Raw genomic sequence first — 16,824 nt, 5'->3', positions numbered from 1 at the left:
CATGAGTCAAAAATTCCAAACAAATGAGGGCTAAAATGACTTCTTCAAAATGGGATGCGTCTTTGTGATGCTGTTCTTTTGGCATGAATACTAAGCAGAAGATAATTTTTATGGTACAGACTTACCATACTGAAATATGGTAAAAATATGGTAAAAATTTTAATATTCTGAAATACAAACCCCCTGTTCAAGTTGTTTACTGAGAAACTGAGTTATGTTAACTCTTTGAATATAAGCTCTTTTGGTAAACAGTAGGCATTTGCAGTTCCATTTACACACTAATGTCTGAAGAGTAATTCTTTGCGGTATGGAAAATGTATGTTTCTCCTTTAAATACATATCAGTATCCACTCGATTTATTGGCCAGGACTGTACTTAGCTTTTAAAGTCATAGCATTAAATCTTCAGGAGGAATAGCTTTCTTTTGCTCTATTCTTTTCTACTTCTTTTTCACAACTCCCCCAAGAGCCCTGAACTGCAGGACTTCTCATGGCTATTTATCCACTCCTCTTAGTATTCGCATTTTAGACTTTGAAATTCAAAGTTCAACATTCCAATAAACTTGAAGTTTAAACAAACAAAAAAGAACAACCACGCAGCCAGTGCATTGTATATAAACCCACACAGGCCACATTAGTTGGAAAGACTTGGTATAAACGGCATATTTACCTGCAGAGAACTTGTCACATTTTGATAATTTTCTGTAGTACTAGAAGTCCACACTCTTATCTACTCTTATCCCTGCTGTCCTCCATGAGAAATATCCACAAATAGATACAGATATTTTTTTTTTTATCCAGCACTAAACAGGCTAAAGAATAAGAGAGCAGTACAAAGAGAAGACAGCTACCACACTATCGAATGAGATAATATGCGGAAAACATGCACTCTGATCTATGATGGTCTGGCATGTATTAATAACAGGATTGACATAATCCATTTCACAGGGCAGCGCTTTCTCAAAATACTCTTAAATTGCCCTGGAGGAGAGTGATCATTGGCCTTGTGCTGTAAGTTGCTGGTAGGGACAGGTATGACGTTGTGAAGAAGGAAATGAAGGAAACAGAATAGGAGAGGATGCTTTCAACTGTGCTGGAACACATAAGGGAGACGTAGATGGGTAGTTGCCACTTCTGGAATTAACGTGTAAGTCTTAATTCTTAAATAAATTCCTAAAATTCTGAATTTTGATTTTAAGAGAGAAAATGGTGAGAATTGAAACTGACAGGAGACTTGAGAGATAATAACCATATCGTGTTGGAGTTTGTTTAAAAATGGAATGCTCACCCCCTTTCCCTAACCCTTGCTCTCACCTTAGAAGTGTGAAAGGTTAAAGTAACTAGTTCTCTTAGAAGAAGGGTGGAGTGTTACTGTGAGCAGGTACTTTGCATACAGTGTATAATCTAGGCCATAATGATCCTTGTTATGCCAAGAAAAATGCCAAGTGTCATAGCAGTCTTTTGGACATCAATCATCAAACGGTCAATATTGAAATCAGATTGATTACATTCTTTGTAGCTGAAGTTAGAGAAGCTGTATACAGTCAGTAAAAACAAGACCAGAAGCTGAATGTGGGTCAGACCATCAGCTTCTTATAGCAAAATTCAGGCTTATATTAAAGAAAGTGGGGGAAAACCACTAGGCCAGCCAGGTATGATTAACATCCCTATGGATACACAGTGGAGTTGATGAATAGATTCAAGGGATTACATCTAGTAAACAGAGTGCCTGAAGAACTATGGACAGGGGTCTGTAATATTGTACAGGAGGCAGTGAGCAAAACCATCCCTAAGAAAAAGAAAAGCAAGAAGGCAAAGTGGTTGTCTGAGGAGGTTTCACAAGTAGCTTAAGAAAGAAGAGAAGCAAAAAGCAAAGGAGAAAGGGAAAGGTACATGCAACTACACACAGAGCTCCAGAGGACAGCAAGGAAAGACAAGAAGGCCTTCCTGTATGAACAATGCAAAGATACAGAGGAAAACAGAAGGGGGAAAGATTAGAGATCTCAAGAAAATTAGAACTATCAACGGAAACTTTCATCCCAAGATGGGCACAATAAAGGACAGAAACGGTAAAAGCCTAACAGAAGTAGAAGAGATCAAGAGAGATGGAAAGAATATACAGAAGAACTGAACAAAAGAATCTTAATGACCCGGATAACCACGATGGTGTGGTCACTCACCCTAAGCCAGGAATTCTGGAGTGTGAAGGCAAGTGGGCCTTAGGAAGCACTGCTGTCAATAAAACCAGTGGAAGTGATGGAATTCCAGCAGAACTATTTAAAATCCTAAAAGGTGATGCTATCAAAGTGCTGCACTTATGTCAATTATATCAGCAAATTTGGAAAATCCAGCAGTGGCCACAGGACTGGAAAAGGCTAATCCTTACCCCAGTTCCCAAGAAGGGCAGTACTAAAGAATATTCAAACTACTGGACAATTACACTCATCTCCCATGCCAGCAAGGTTATGCTCAAAATCCTGCATGCTAGGCTTCAGTATTATATGAACCAAGAACTTCCATATGTCTAATCTGGGTTTAGAAAAGGTAGAGGAACCAGAGATCAAATTGCCAACATTTGCTTGATCATAGAGAAAGCAAGGGAATTCCAGGAAAAAATCGACCTCTGATTCACTGACTACATTACGCTAAAGCTTTTGACCTTGTGGATCAACAAACTGCGGAAAACTCTTAAAGAGATGGAATATCAGACCATATTACTTGTCTCCTGAGAAACCTGTATGCCGATCAAGAAGCAATGGTTAGAACCTTGTATGGCTGTTTATTGTCACTGATTTCTTTAACTTATATGCAGAGCATGTCATGAGAAATGCAGGGTTGGATGAGCTACAAACTGGCATCAAGATTGAGTGGAGAAATATCAAAAACCTCAGATATGTGGATGATATCACTCTAATGGCAGAAACTGAAGAGGAACTAAAGAACCTCTTGACGAGGTTGAAGGAGAGTGAAAAATCCGGACTAAAACTAAATATTAAAGAAACTAAGATCGTGGCAAATAGAAGTTGGAAACAGTGACAGATTTCTTCTTGGGCTCTAAAATCACTGCAGATGGTGACTGCAGCCATGAAATCAAATGACATTTGCTTCTTGGAAGAAAAGTTATGACAAACCTAGACAGCATATTAAAAAGCAGAGACATTACTGACAAAGGTCTGTCCAGTCAAAGCTATGGTTTTTCCAGTAGTCATGTATGGATGTGAGAGTTGGACCATAAGGAAAGCTGAGCGCTGAAGACTGATGCTTTTGAACTGTGGAGTTGGAGAAGACTCTTGAGAGTCTCCTGGACTGCAAGGAGATCCAATCAGTCAATCTTAAAGGAAATCAACCCTGAATACTCATTGGAAGGGCTGATACTGAAGCTGAAGCTCCAATACTTTGGCCACTTGATGCAAAGACTCATTGGAAAATGCCCTGATGCTGGGAAAGACTGAAGACAGAAGGAGAAGCAGGCAACAGAGGATGAGCTGGTTGGATGGCATCACCGATTCAATGGACATGAACTTGGGCAAACTCCGGGAGACGGTGACAGATAGGGAAAGCTGGTGCGCTGCAGTACATGGGGTCATGAAGAGTCGGACACAACTTGGCAACTGAACAACAATAACGACAATCCTCAGAGTAAACATTATCCTCTTTTTCAGTAGGATTTCCTCCATTTAGAGAAGACAAGGCAGTTATTCAGTGAGCCCCCTGAGTTCACTGAGTAAAGGCAGGTGGGCTACAGCAGATGGGAAGGCAGACCTCTGTCATGGATCACTTGGACTGAAGACCTAGTTTGTTTCCTCAGTGACTCTCAATGTGGTTGAGCTGAGAGGGGCTCGTGCAGCATGTTTCTCTTCCCCACTGAGGAAATCAGCTGTATAACTGGTGGCTGTGGAGAAATAAATGCTGAAAAAGCTTTCCAATTTACCTTTTAAAACATTTATGAAAGCAAAACACATTTAAGAATATTCTTTGAAATGCTGAAAAATCATCTCTGGACCATATCTATCATCTGCTGTTAGCATCTGATGCATTTTTTGAAAAGGTTTTTCTTATGTGTTTTTCTAACTATTGATGTAGATATGATGATGCAGAATACAGAGTCTTATATCCTGTTTTCCCCACTTAACATAATGTCATAAGTATGTCATTTTATATTGTTTCGATGGAAAGATTTTAAGTACAAGAGTATGGTGACATATTAAAACTTGCATTTTATGGATCTGTTTTCACACTTCTAGGTACCACTAACCTGGGTGGAGGTTAACGGTGTCCCCTGCCAAGCTTCTAATTTTCCATCTTGGAAGCTAGCCAGTTGTGTTTGCAGTCCATCCTTGGCACCTATCCTGACTGGCCTCCTCGCATATTTGGTTACTGTGCTATTTGTGGTAATGTCTACTTTCTCAAATATGTCTCTCAGTTTTTGTTTCTCTATTAGGCTCTTAATACATATTTGAAATAAATGCCATAAAATAAATGATGATATCTTACTCATCTTTGCATTTTGTAGGCTCTTAGTAAATATCTGTCATAAAACATAGCCTTTAAAAAGTAGACACTTCTCTCCACACACACACAAATAATGAAAGAAAATGAAAGAAATCAAATTAAAAAGAGGAAATATATATGGTTCCATGATCTAAAACTCTGAAAATATGGTACAACCCAACAGCGATGAAAGATTCTAAAATACACAAATTTGACCACATTGTCATAAGTATGAGAATGTGCCAGTCTGATGTTCTGTGAGTCTTTCCACACCAACCCACAGGACTGTTACTCAACCTCTCTTTCGCTTTTGTTTTCTCTATTAAGTGGACCGCTCTTTTTTGTAGAAGTTAAACACACTGCTGAGAGAAAACTGGAATTAGAACAGAAGGTTATAAGAAAACTTAAATGAGTTAAAATCTCCAGTCCAGATGTGAAAGGATCTTTGTTTTCAGAAAAAGGAGGCATATATGATCTCTAGAAGCCACACAAGCATATGCTTGAGATCTCCTAAAAGGTTGTGTTTTAGAAACACAACTAAGAAAGGTGATCACTAAAAAGAGAAAAAGAAGGGTGACTGGTAGGTCCAGCAGAGTTATTCACCAATAAACCAGATCGATTCAGTGTTTACTGGCTGAAGGACCCGACTCAAGAGAATTTCAAAGGCCCTCAAGGTTTTGGTTGACCAAATACGGTACCTAATGAGGAGCTGATGGCATGACACGTCTGCTTAAAACATTAAAACATTCTCAGGTGTATTAGTGGGATATGGCGACAGACCAGTGGAAGGAGGAACTCTGCTTTCCTCTGAACCGTGTACTCCATTTTGAGTAGTATGATCTATTCTAGGTGCCATATTTTGAAAGAGATATTTCAAATATAAGAATATTATTGGTGGGAATAACAATATTAGCAAGTAAGAAAAATGCTTGAGATAATGGAATATTTAGCCTGGGAAAGGAGAGCACAGCTGTTTTCAAATGCTTGAAGGGACGTTAGAGAAGATAAAAACTTAATGTGTTTGGCTACAGAAACACAATCATTACATGGAGGTTATAGGGATGCGGTTTGACTTCATTATAACCAATGGCTTTCCTACAACTACAGCCTGCCCTATTACACTGGAAGAGCCTTGTCAATGGAATGTTCAAGCAAAGTCTTTAAGTCTACATCAAGTATACAAAAAGATTCATGTATTAAGATGGCAAGTGGACCAGCTGGTCTCGAGGGCTTCTGCTTTTTATAATTCTAAGTTAGTTGTTCAGAATTTAGGATCCACTTTCCTATAGGATCCAAATGGATATTTGCATCCAATGTCTAAAAAGCTTATTTTACCCACAGCATTTTTAATTCTTTAATTGACTTGAGACCAAGGAACAGATATGAAGGATAACAGTTCAGAGAGTGGTGTATGAGGGAAAAGGGGTGGGGATCATTCACCTTCCCTTTGCTGGGAGAAGTCTAGCATAAAGCTATATTATGGAAGCACTAAGGAAACATTCTAAAATCCATGTGGCAGATCTCAGTATGTCTTAGGAGAAAAGCAACTCCTTGAACTAATCCCCAAATTACTGATAGCCTTTCACTTGCTAGCTGTGCTGTGAGATCAGAGGTATTTTCTTCTGTGAAATGGGGCTAATAATACTTCCAACAATATAAATAAATAAATAAACAACTTGTGGAAATCAAATGAAATAATGGATATACTATGCCTGGCAGAGTACTGGACACATACTAGTTACTGAGTAAATGCAGAAAATTCTCACAGTATCTGGGGCTTCCCTGGTGGCTCCAGGGGTAAAGGATCCACCTGTCAATGCAGGAGACAAGGGCTCAATCCCTGGTCTGGTAAGATCCCACATGCTGCAGGACAATGAAGCCCTTGAGTCACAAGTACTGAGCCTGTGCTCTAGAGGCCAGGAATCACAACTACGGAGCCCACGTGCTGCAACAACTGAAGCCCGAACGCTCTGGAGCCCAAGCTCCACAATTAGAGAAGGCACCGCAATAAGAAACTCATGTACTGCAACTAGGGAGTAGCCCCCTTTCACTGCAGCTAGAGAAAAGCCCGCAAGAAAGAATCTTCCTACGGTATCTATGCGTGCACACCTTTTCTACTTTTCAAAGAACTTCCACATATACTATCTCATTTGATTCTTATAATAATCCCATCATTAGGCAATGTAGGTATAATGCCCACATTTTACAGAGGAGGAAATGATGACTGGAATAAATGGCCAGTTTGGCTTCTCATTTAATAAATATTTCTAGTGACAATGAGCACACCACTCTACAGAACAACTAATTTCATCATGAAAACGAATAAAAAGAACAAAATGTTGGGGAGTTTCAAAATCTGCACTCAAAGTAACATGTTCCATCTGTCAACTGGCAAATATTATAAGTACGGTGCATATGTTGTCAAGAGCAGGGTGAGACCTTTGGTGGTGAGAATGAAAATTTGTATAACCTTTGGAAAAAGCAATTCCTGTATATGTGTTGAGAATCTTGGCTATATTCTTCACTTGGCCTCATAATTACCCATTGAAGAATCTGTTTTAAGAACATTATTAGAAACAATGAGAAAGTCTGATGTACAGAAATGATTAGAATACAGTTTCTAGTAGTGAAAAACTAGAAATGCTCTAAATGGTAACTGCTCAATGAGCAAGACAGAACCACCTGTAAAGACAAAGTGTTGCCGTGATAAGGAATCAGATTGTATAATCAGACCCACTGGATTAAAATTCCTATCCTGCCACTTACTGACTGTGTTTGGGTTTATTATTTAGGCTAACTAATTCTTAATTAACTCAGTTAAAAATGGGGTGATGATGTATATGTATATATTTTAGACAGCTGTTAGGAAAATTACTTATAATATTGAATAGAAATTGTTTAAAAGCTGTCACTATGATCATTACTATATGGTAATTATGCCATTTATTAAATGTTGAATATAATGCTAGGTGTTTAACAAACATCTTTTAAAAAATTCTATACTCACTGTACAGATGAGTTAACCGAGGGGAACAGATTGGCTAAGTAGCTTTGCCAATTCATACAGATGTGCTGGGATTTGAACCCAGGCAGTCTGACTCTGGACCTGTGCTCTAATCAAGGATATACCTACTCCCTTCCATTCTATGAAGCATTTTTTTATGTCTCTCTCACACAAACATACATATACATATACATTATATTAGACACACACATTGGCAAGATGTTTTTAAAACACACATTGGCAACTGGTTTTTAAAAACAGAATACCAAAAAAAAATAAAATAAAAAATAAAAACAGAATACCAAGTTATATATATGATATGAGATCTACTATGTAAAATGCAAATAAAAGGGGCTGAAAATTGATATGATTACCTCTGGGTGGTGCTAGTATAGGTGGATTTTATTCTTGATTCTGCAGACATTTCTGTGCTAACTTTTCAACTGAAAACATGTGCCACTTTATAAACAAGAAGATTAAGGGAGACAATAAATATAAATGAAAGTAATTCAAGGAAGGCATAAGGAGAATAGGTTTTCATAGACAGGTGACCCTTCCTCTAATTCTAGCAGTAGAAGATACTAGATATCCTGAGTAACTTCTTTCAGAAAGTGACTACAAACACAGGGGTAAAATGAGAAAGCAATGGGACGTAAACACCTACGTGTGTCAGAAATGGGGTGGGTGCAGGAACCGCTGGGGTAGGAACTGGCTCTGGCTGGATAACTGTTTCAGCTGTAACTGCTCCATCTTCCTCCTCAGGGCGTTTCTGATGGGCACAGCGACCAATGTCTGCGTTTTTGAAGGATACAGGCTGTGCAAAGTCCATAGGGCTAAGGGAACATAATGAAAATTCAATATTTTCTCTTAATTTTCATTGTCCTGCTTCCCTACCGTTACATCACATTTCCCCCTTCCCCTTTTAAAGGTCATCAGTGCAATTAAACAAAAATGTGACCTGAAGATCTTCATTGTTTCCCCTCTCCCCCACCTCATGGTTTTGGATAACACGGATGCAATAGCGATCGTCCTATGGGGGGGGGGGGGGGAAAAGAGTAACAAGGAGATTCACTTACACAGAGTTTATAACAAGGTTCCATATACAGCCTTCAAAGGGAGGAATATTTCTGAGTGGGGAAGGTTGAAATTCAGGTGGAGCGCCCCCAACGAAAAGCTTTTTAACTTCTATTGCCTGTTCCACTGTCAGATTTTGCATATGCTTTCTGTCTTCATCCACTTGAACAGTAAATATGCTGATAAAATATTGAAAGTAAACAAGTGTAAAACACACAGTGTCCTGTACAACTAGAAATTAAACTCTCTCCTGACACCCTGCACCCCTTCTTCCAGTAGCTTTTAAGAGAGCCAAATCTGATGATTTGGAACTTGTCACTTAGCAAACGATATTGTTTCTCAGGATCTTGCCCCTCTGCCTCCCTTGTTAGCTCTCCTAGAGAGTTTCTTGAAACAAGGCAGTGGTGCAGCTACAGCATTAGCCTCTGGTAGTGTTGACAACAGTGGTCCTACACATGAGCCGGTGGAGTGGAGGCTTCTGTGTGGGGTTGTAATGTTTAATCGTATGAGGCTCAGTCGGTTTAGCACAGCATGGGGTCATGTTTTGTTTGGCTCTTTATTTCTTGCTTTGTGCCAGCTATTATCTTCTTGCTAGGGGACAAACTGTACTCCTGAGAGCTCAGATTGTAGGAATCAACAGCAAACGCTTACTGGATGTTTTATAAAGAAAGTAGCTGCTGGCTTTTGAATGGAAGAGGCAGGCTAGAACACCAGGCTAATTGTTCACTGCAATGATTTTCTTTAGTGGCTGTTTCATTAACATCCTTAATTTGCCTATGAGAGATAACTTACACATTACTAATTGAGAACCTCATGCTACTTATTCACTCTGTGGATCCTGGGGAAGAGAATCAGGAGGCAAAGAATTCTGCTGATGAAAATGACCAAAAGCATTTTCTCTTTTGTTCTAGAAGCAGGTTTTTAAACTTCAGTCCCAATAGTCAGCATGGGGCCCTTAGTCATAAGTGTTAGTCAATAGCCTGAGGATCATGAATGGGGATTACTACAAACTAACTCATATTTGGAGAGAAAATCTGAAATATTTAGGCTGCAAACTCAGTTCTAAAATGTTATGTTACTTGATTTTATAAAGAAAAACCACACATAGAGTTAGAAACAATAAATCAGGCAAAGATGCTCTGAAATGGGAGTGAACAACTGGCCCACATTGGGACAATTCAAATGTAAGAGAACAGAACAAAAACCAGATATTGTTGTGGCTTAAAATGTCAGAAACATCTTTTTAACAAACATCTTTTAAATGTTTGTTATACTCACTGTACAGATGAGTTTACTGAGGGGAACAGATTGGCTAAGTAGCTTTGCCAATTCATACAGATGTGCTGGGATTTGAACCCAGGCAGTCTGACTCTGGACCTGTGCTCTAATCAAGGATATACTTACTTCCTTCCATTCTATGAAGCATTTTTTATGTCTCTTTATTGCTCAGGTGGTATGGAGGCAGCAGATTGGATTTAGTTTCAAAGGCAAAATAGGGGGAATGATATATTGATGTTTTGCCAGACTTCGGAAGACTGTGTTGGCAAAATTCAAGAGTTCAACCTTATTGTTAAGAATGTGGGTGGTTTTATGAGACTTTTAGAAAACCACTCCTGGATATGTGTGACTCATTGAGAAGTACCCCTCATACTCCCTCTTTTTTTTTTTTTTTTCCATTTGCTAAAGGTAATCTCCTATATGCCAGTGTTCCTCAGGGTTTGAATGAAGGGTTTAAGCCACTATTAAATACTGTCTGAGGAGAGCAAATCTCTGCTTTTGATTAGAATTTTTAAAGATCCAGAGGCTCTCCTCTTTCTTATGCGGACTCTCTCTAGTCTGGTTCTGCCCCTAAAGACCACAACAATGGCCCTTACTGGATCACAGGGTGGAGATCTTTCAGATCTCCATGAACTTTCAGAAGAACAGACTGGACTTAAGCACTAGTATGAACTACCTGCCAGTGCAGGAGACATAAGAGACACAGGTTCCATCCCTGTGCAGATCTCCTGGAGGAGGAAATGGCAACCCACTCCAGTATTCTTGCCTAGAGAATCCTCATGAACAGAGGAGCCTGGCAGGCTACAGTCCGTAGAGTCAGAGTCGGACACAACTGAAGTGACTTAGCATTCGTGAAAGCTTACTAGCTGTGTGACCTTGGGTTAGTTATTAAATCTTGCTCAGTCCCATTTGATTCTGTTATAAAAGGAGGATAAGAACCCCTACTCTGAACCACAGAAACCATTAACTAAGGCATTGCACTGAGGTTGTATTACTTAATAAGGACACTGTTAAAAGACTATAGTTGAATCCAGTTTGTATTTTACAACCTAAGAGCATCAAATCTAGGTCATTTATCTAGCACTTTGTAAACAGGGATATTGCATGTTCTTTATGATTCTGGTGTGTTTTTTAAAAAGCATTTATTCAAAAATTCTTTACTGTGGACCTACTATGCCCAAAAAGCATTATAAGAATCATTACAATACTATTAACATTGTAATATGTCAGCTGTATTTCCTTAAAATTTCAATAGTTGAATCTTGAAGTTTTATAATATTTTATCACTTATATTCAAGTTATTTGTGTGAAATATTGATCTAAGATTTTTTTTCAAATCACTATCAAATGAACTGTGTACATGGTAAAAGATATTAAGAGAAGTGCCCTGAAATTTACAATTTACATGAGAAGCAAAACCTGAAATTTTTAAATTGAACATATTTTGGATGGCTAGAAAGAAATAATTGGGTTGCAGTATTCAAATCTTGGTCCCATTCTGGAAACCTCAAATTACTCCTGAAATATTTGCTCCAACTTTGTGGTCTTTAGCCTAATTCTGTACCTGTGTGAAGAATGCTTTCATGGAGAATAGCTATGTGCCTAAGCTTCTACTCCAGGCTCTTAGGGTTTACTGTTTTTATCCACTTAGAACTACTGGCCATTTAGGTGGACCTCAGGAGGAAGATCAGAGGGCCAAGCAGTTATAAAAGGCAGAGGATCACTGGAGTACTAGGGAATTAGACACCAGAGTACAGGAAGTGAAATTTTTGCAGAGGGAGGAGTAGAGAAGGAAAGAAAATGAGAAAGGAAGAATAAAGAGAGTAAATACTGAAAAGCTTGCCTCTTAATTTGATAAAAATCTACTAATTTTATGAGGTGGTATTGTTTGAAGAAAGGAAACAATTGACATCTCTAAATAGTGTTGGAAGAAAGCAAGTATTTCCAAGTTAACAAGAGTATCATCATCAACATCAAGTAATACAAACCTCTGAGGTCACAGAGGTAAGAATAAATACCTAGCAAGCACAGATGGAGGTGTTAAAGTCAAGTATGCTGCTGCTGCTGCTGCTAAGTCGCTTCAGTCGTGTCTGACTCTGTGCGACCCCATAGACGGCAGCCCACTAGGCTCCTCTGTCCCTGGGATTCTCCAGGCAAGAATACTGGAGTGGGTTGCCATTTCCTTCTCCAATGCATGAAAGTGAAAAGTGAAACTGAAGTTGCTCAGTTGTGCCCGACTCTTAGTGACCCCATGGACTGTAGCCTACCAGGCTCCTCCATCCATGGGATTTTCCAGGCAAGAGTACTGGAGTGGGTTGCCATTGCTTTCTCCAAAGTCAAGTATATCTGGGTTTAAATCCTGCCTGTTATTTACTAGCTATGTGATTTGGGGGTAAATTAGTTAATATTTCCTCATCTACAGTGAAAGGATATGAATACATATCTCATATATATTTAGAATAACTAAAGGACATAATTTTTGTAGTATTTGACACAAGGCATGCCATAAAACTGATATGAAGCATTAAAATATATTTCTAGGTGATGTTCTTAGGGTCATTAGTGATCTCTGGTTAATCAGTTAATTGAAGCACTTGTTTAAAGGATAGGTGATAATTGTCTTTTGACCTCAGAGTGCTGAATGAGACATTATGGTGGCAAATGAGCTCGTGCTTTGCCACAGAGTGTAGTGACAACACACTAATATGTCTAATACATTATCCTTTAATTAATAGAGAATGGCACAACAGTTTGTTTATATGGCCAATTAACTGAATGACCAGTTTTCAGGGATGTACTATACCGAGATTAATCAAATAAAGGTTGGATTGATGGCCAACAGCTGTGAAGCTGGCATGCTAAAATACCCTTCTTGAAGAGACACCTGTTAAAAGGACACCTTAGCATAACATCGAAATGCACTTGGGAATGTCAGAATCCTTTCTCTACAAAATAACATATTTTGGATGATTTTTTGGCCAACCTTTCTCAGATCTGCATTTGCTTCTTGAAATTATTTAAAAACCTTAAAAAAGTTTTTCCTTCAATAAGAAGGACTAACATTTGGCAAAGGACCTGAAGTAAAGCCTAGAAGACTTGCAAAATCAGTATTCTAGAGCATTCCTTAAGGTTCAAATGAGAATATTCAGTTTGCATTTCTCTTCAGAGACCCTGACTGCAATATGTGCCTAGAAGATTAGTAAATGTTCTTAGTTTGTCCAAATATTGATCCCTCATTTGTCTTAATCATGGTTTCTAAACATTTCAGTTAGTAGATACTCCGTAATTGACTGAGCATTAATTCAGCCCAAAAGATAATGCTCTATATAACAGAAAAATGCAAAGCAAGGAAAGTTTCTTTACTTACAAGACATTGTTATTACTTATTTAAACTATAGTCCACACAAGAGGATGATTAAAAAATGGTGGTCTTTAAGTACAGAATAACATCTGCTTGCTTGAACTTTTGCTACACCTTCATACTGTAATATTTAAAAGTATTCTCTATGTTTTGAGGTTTCATCAAGTTTGATTTCCAGTTCTTTTCTGTTTTCAGTCTAAATGGATTGTTGGCTTGGAGGTCTGAAGTCTGGGCTTCTGTTTTTCTCTAATTGTCTTTCTAAACTCACCGTGCTTGTGTGCTTAGTTGCTCAGTCGTGTCTGACTCTTTGTGACCCATGAACTGCAGCCCACCGGGCTCCTCTGTCCATGGGATTTCTCAGGCAAGAATACTGGAGTGGGCTGCCATTTCCTTCTCCAGGGGACCTTACTCACCCAGGGATAGAATGTGCATCTCCTGTGTCTCCTGCCTGCATCGCAGGTGGATTCTTTACCTGCTGAACCATCAGGGAAGCCCCTTACCTGAGCTGTCATACACTTTGATGGAAAAAAAGAAAAATCAAATAACAAATGACTTCCTCAATAAAGTAAGCATAAAGTACTTCAGCAGTCTGAAAAAATTAGACATCAGCTCCTAACACTAACAGCCAATTCCCTGACTCAGGGCTGGGAAGCAAGTGTTCTGGTGGTTCAGCAGAGAGGCAGCCTCTGTGCACTGATGGCAAGACAGCAGCCTCTGCCCTCTCTCAACTCTGGTCCCTCACAGAGCTGTGGCACAGGGACCCCGCATACCTTGGCAGGGGCCAGGCATGAGGCTCACACAGAACAGGGCCCCACAGGTCCTGCAGCTGCTGCCCTGCTCTGTATTTGTGACAGATTTCTAAGCAGCTGCCATAACTGCCTTGGAACCCGAATGAAATGGCAGCTGCCAAAGGCTGTGGGCCCCAGCTGAGCTGCTCTATGCCGTTTCACCACCCACATATGCTTTATTTGAGAAGAGAGTATTTGAGAGGCGCAGAGGGAGAGATTTTTCTTAGCTATGGCTTCAGAAGATGCATTTGGTTTTCCAGAGGTGGAGAGTAGAGCTGCTCAGCAGAAAAAACGTTAAGAATAAAACTCCTAAGGGTCAAGGTAAATGAAGTTCCCAAAGTATGAAATATAAAGAAGACAAAATTAAGCTACTTGACAATTCAGCAATGTGTCATCTGTCCATACACACAAAGGTCCAGTTAAGGACTAAGGCGAGCAAAAACGTTCGTGTTAGTTACGACAGTACAGTCAGTCGCCAGAACTATTGTTACCCTCTAGTTCTCTCTACATGAACAGAATGCTCTCTCCCGTCGTGAAACAGACTCGGCTCTGGTTTGACGACAATTTTCCTCATTGTGCGCGCCCCTGTGGAGAGATGCACTTCCAGACGTCCCTTGTTCAGGAAGATCGCATAATAGACCTGCAACAGCAAATGGTTATTGAAGACGAAAGGAGTCTCATCTAGGACTTAGCTTAGTTACCTGAAAGAACGGCAGATTCATCTGCTCTGAGAGCTTACCTGAGAAGTTAAGACTCAATATTTTCTTACAGAGTATTTAAAGCAGCTGGAAATAGCTTTACAATCACTTACCATTTTTGCTTGTTAGGTGATGTGGAATGGGAGATAGTAAGGGAGCCATCTCTGCAAAGCAGATTTGCCATGCTGAAAGGAACAGCTGTGCTCGCATTGGGCTTCTAATTCATGAAACCCATCAGGAAACAAAGGGGGTTAATAAAACCCCTCTCCCTTGCATTCACAGATGGACAGCTAGCTTCTGGAAATCAGGTCTCATTCCCACTTCAGGGCATTTTGAGTGTTTAGATTTCAATGCCTTCTCCAGGCTGGTGGAATGGATTGCTATCACCAACACCTAACTTGTCTCCCACATTTAGAAAGAAGGCAGACAATTTTTCATCCACAAACACCACTGCTTTCTTCTTGTCACTGTTACTATAGCAACAGTGTGGTTTTTGAGATCAGTTTGTGAACCCCAGGGAGCAAACTGAATGCAGTCCTCATCCCCAAAGCTGACACCACCGTATGCTCCTTTTCTAGTGGAGCACGGGCCCCCCTGCCACACACGATCAGTCGGTCCTCCGTGAGTCACCACAAGGCGGTGGAGATGGTTTCAGTCAAACGTCACAATGTCTCCAACAGTTTGCAAAATCGGCTGTGTTGCTGCATGTTCCATGCAAAATGGCCAGAGGACCTGGATTAGTGTCACCATCCATCAGAAAGGGGCAACTGCCATCTAAGCACTCAATTAAAGTTTTTTTTTTTTTTTAGCTGATTGAGGTCTGAAACCCCGTTAGCAGAACATAATCACAAATGTGATTGTGAGTATCAAAACTGGTAGCTTTGAAAAATAGAGTATGTCATTTAACCAGTTTGATTCTATAACAGAAATGAGTTATTTAATGCTGTTTCCTCTTTCGGACAGCAATAACAGTGAGATTTTAAAACAGGCATTCATTAAAATGTTGAAGCATTAACATGTTATTTCTAATTTGTACTATAGCACTTAATATCTTCTCATTTTAATTGTTTTAATGAAAAAGTTTTATTTTAAGAACTATTCTGACAACTGATGATTCAAGCCTATTTATTTGGTTCTGATGAGGAGAAATCTGAAACTGAGAGGTGGTATTTAGTTACTTGACTGTGATCTAGGGCACAGATATACTTTAGTGAAAATCTATCTCAGAAGGTTTGATCTGGTCCTTTCATTATAATAACTGGCTTATTATTTACATTTATTATAGTAAATTTTTTGGTTTTTGGATTAAAAGACAAAGACTTTAGGAGAATATTTTTATTATACTTATTTCATACTGGTTATGCACAATATAAAATGAGATAAAACATTACTTCTTCTCCCTCTAATTTTCAAAAAAATGTTTTTTTTTTTTTTTTGCCTTCCCAAACAAATTAGTTTCTTCCTTAAGGTCATAGATTATCCTTTTACATTTTCTTCTAAACATTTCAAAGTTTTTTCCTTTCATATTTAAGACTTTAATTAATTGGGAATTAATTTTCTGTTTAACATGAAATAGAAATTACTTCATTTTTTTTTCTAAATGGATAACGAATTGCCCCAGAATCATTCCCTGAAAGGTTCACTTTTTTCCCTGATGATGTGCAATGCCACCTACTCCCAAATGTCATTTCCATCTATATTTGGCTCTCTCTTATGTTCCACTGACACAGAGTTATCCATGTATTAATACTACACAACCATGATTCAAAACTGCTAGAACAGTCCTCCAACTTATTCTATTTCATAACTTTCTTGGACTTTTGATATTAATTTTAGAATTTGTTCTGATTTACAAAAAGATAAGGTGATATTTTCATTGAAGGCAAACCTACATATGATTTTATGGAGAATTGAAATATTTTTAATACTCTTTCCATTAACATAATGATTTCATTAAGTAGTCTGTTATACATTTTCAATAAATTTTATTTTTCCAGTATAGGTCTTATGTTTGTTTTATTTCTTGTTAAATTATATATTTTTTTCTTGTACTATATTTATTAATTCTTTTCTTATTGCATTGGCTAAAACCAGTATAGCAATAATACTTATCATTTCTTGGGCTTGATTT

The 16,824-nt window shown here is 38.7% G+C and overlaps 1 protein-coding gene across 3 annotated transcripts in view; it reads right to left on the bottom strand.

Annotated features, from left to right (window-relative positions):
• LAMA2 (laminin subunit alpha 2) overlaps positions 1-16,824 on the bottom strand; it is a 684,287-nt gene that overhangs the window by 15,615 nt on the left and 651,848 nt on the right. For all 3 annotated transcript variants that reach the window (XM_060419598.1, XM_060419599.1, XM_060419600.1), the window contains 3 exons: positions 14,487-14,635; positions 8,571-8,747; positions 8,159-8,327 (listed from right to left, as the gene is read on the bottom strand). In XM_060419598.1, coding sequence (XP_060275581.1) covers positions 8,159-8,327; positions 8,571-8,747; positions 14,487-14,635 — 495 coding nt within the window. The remainder of the gene's footprint in view (positions 1-8,158; positions 8,328-8,570; positions 8,748-14,486; positions 14,636-16,824) is intronic.

This window comes from Ovis aries, chromosome 8 (genome assembly GCF_016772045.2).
Source record: "Ovis aries strain OAR_USU_Benz2616 breed Rambouillet chromosome 8, ARS-UI_Ramb_v3.0, whole genome shotgun sequence".
Lineage (NCBI taxonomy): Eukaryota > Metazoa > Chordata > Mammalia > Artiodactyla > Bovidae > Ovis > Ovis aries.
This window is presented reverse-complemented; position numbering and strand designations above follow the sequence as displayed.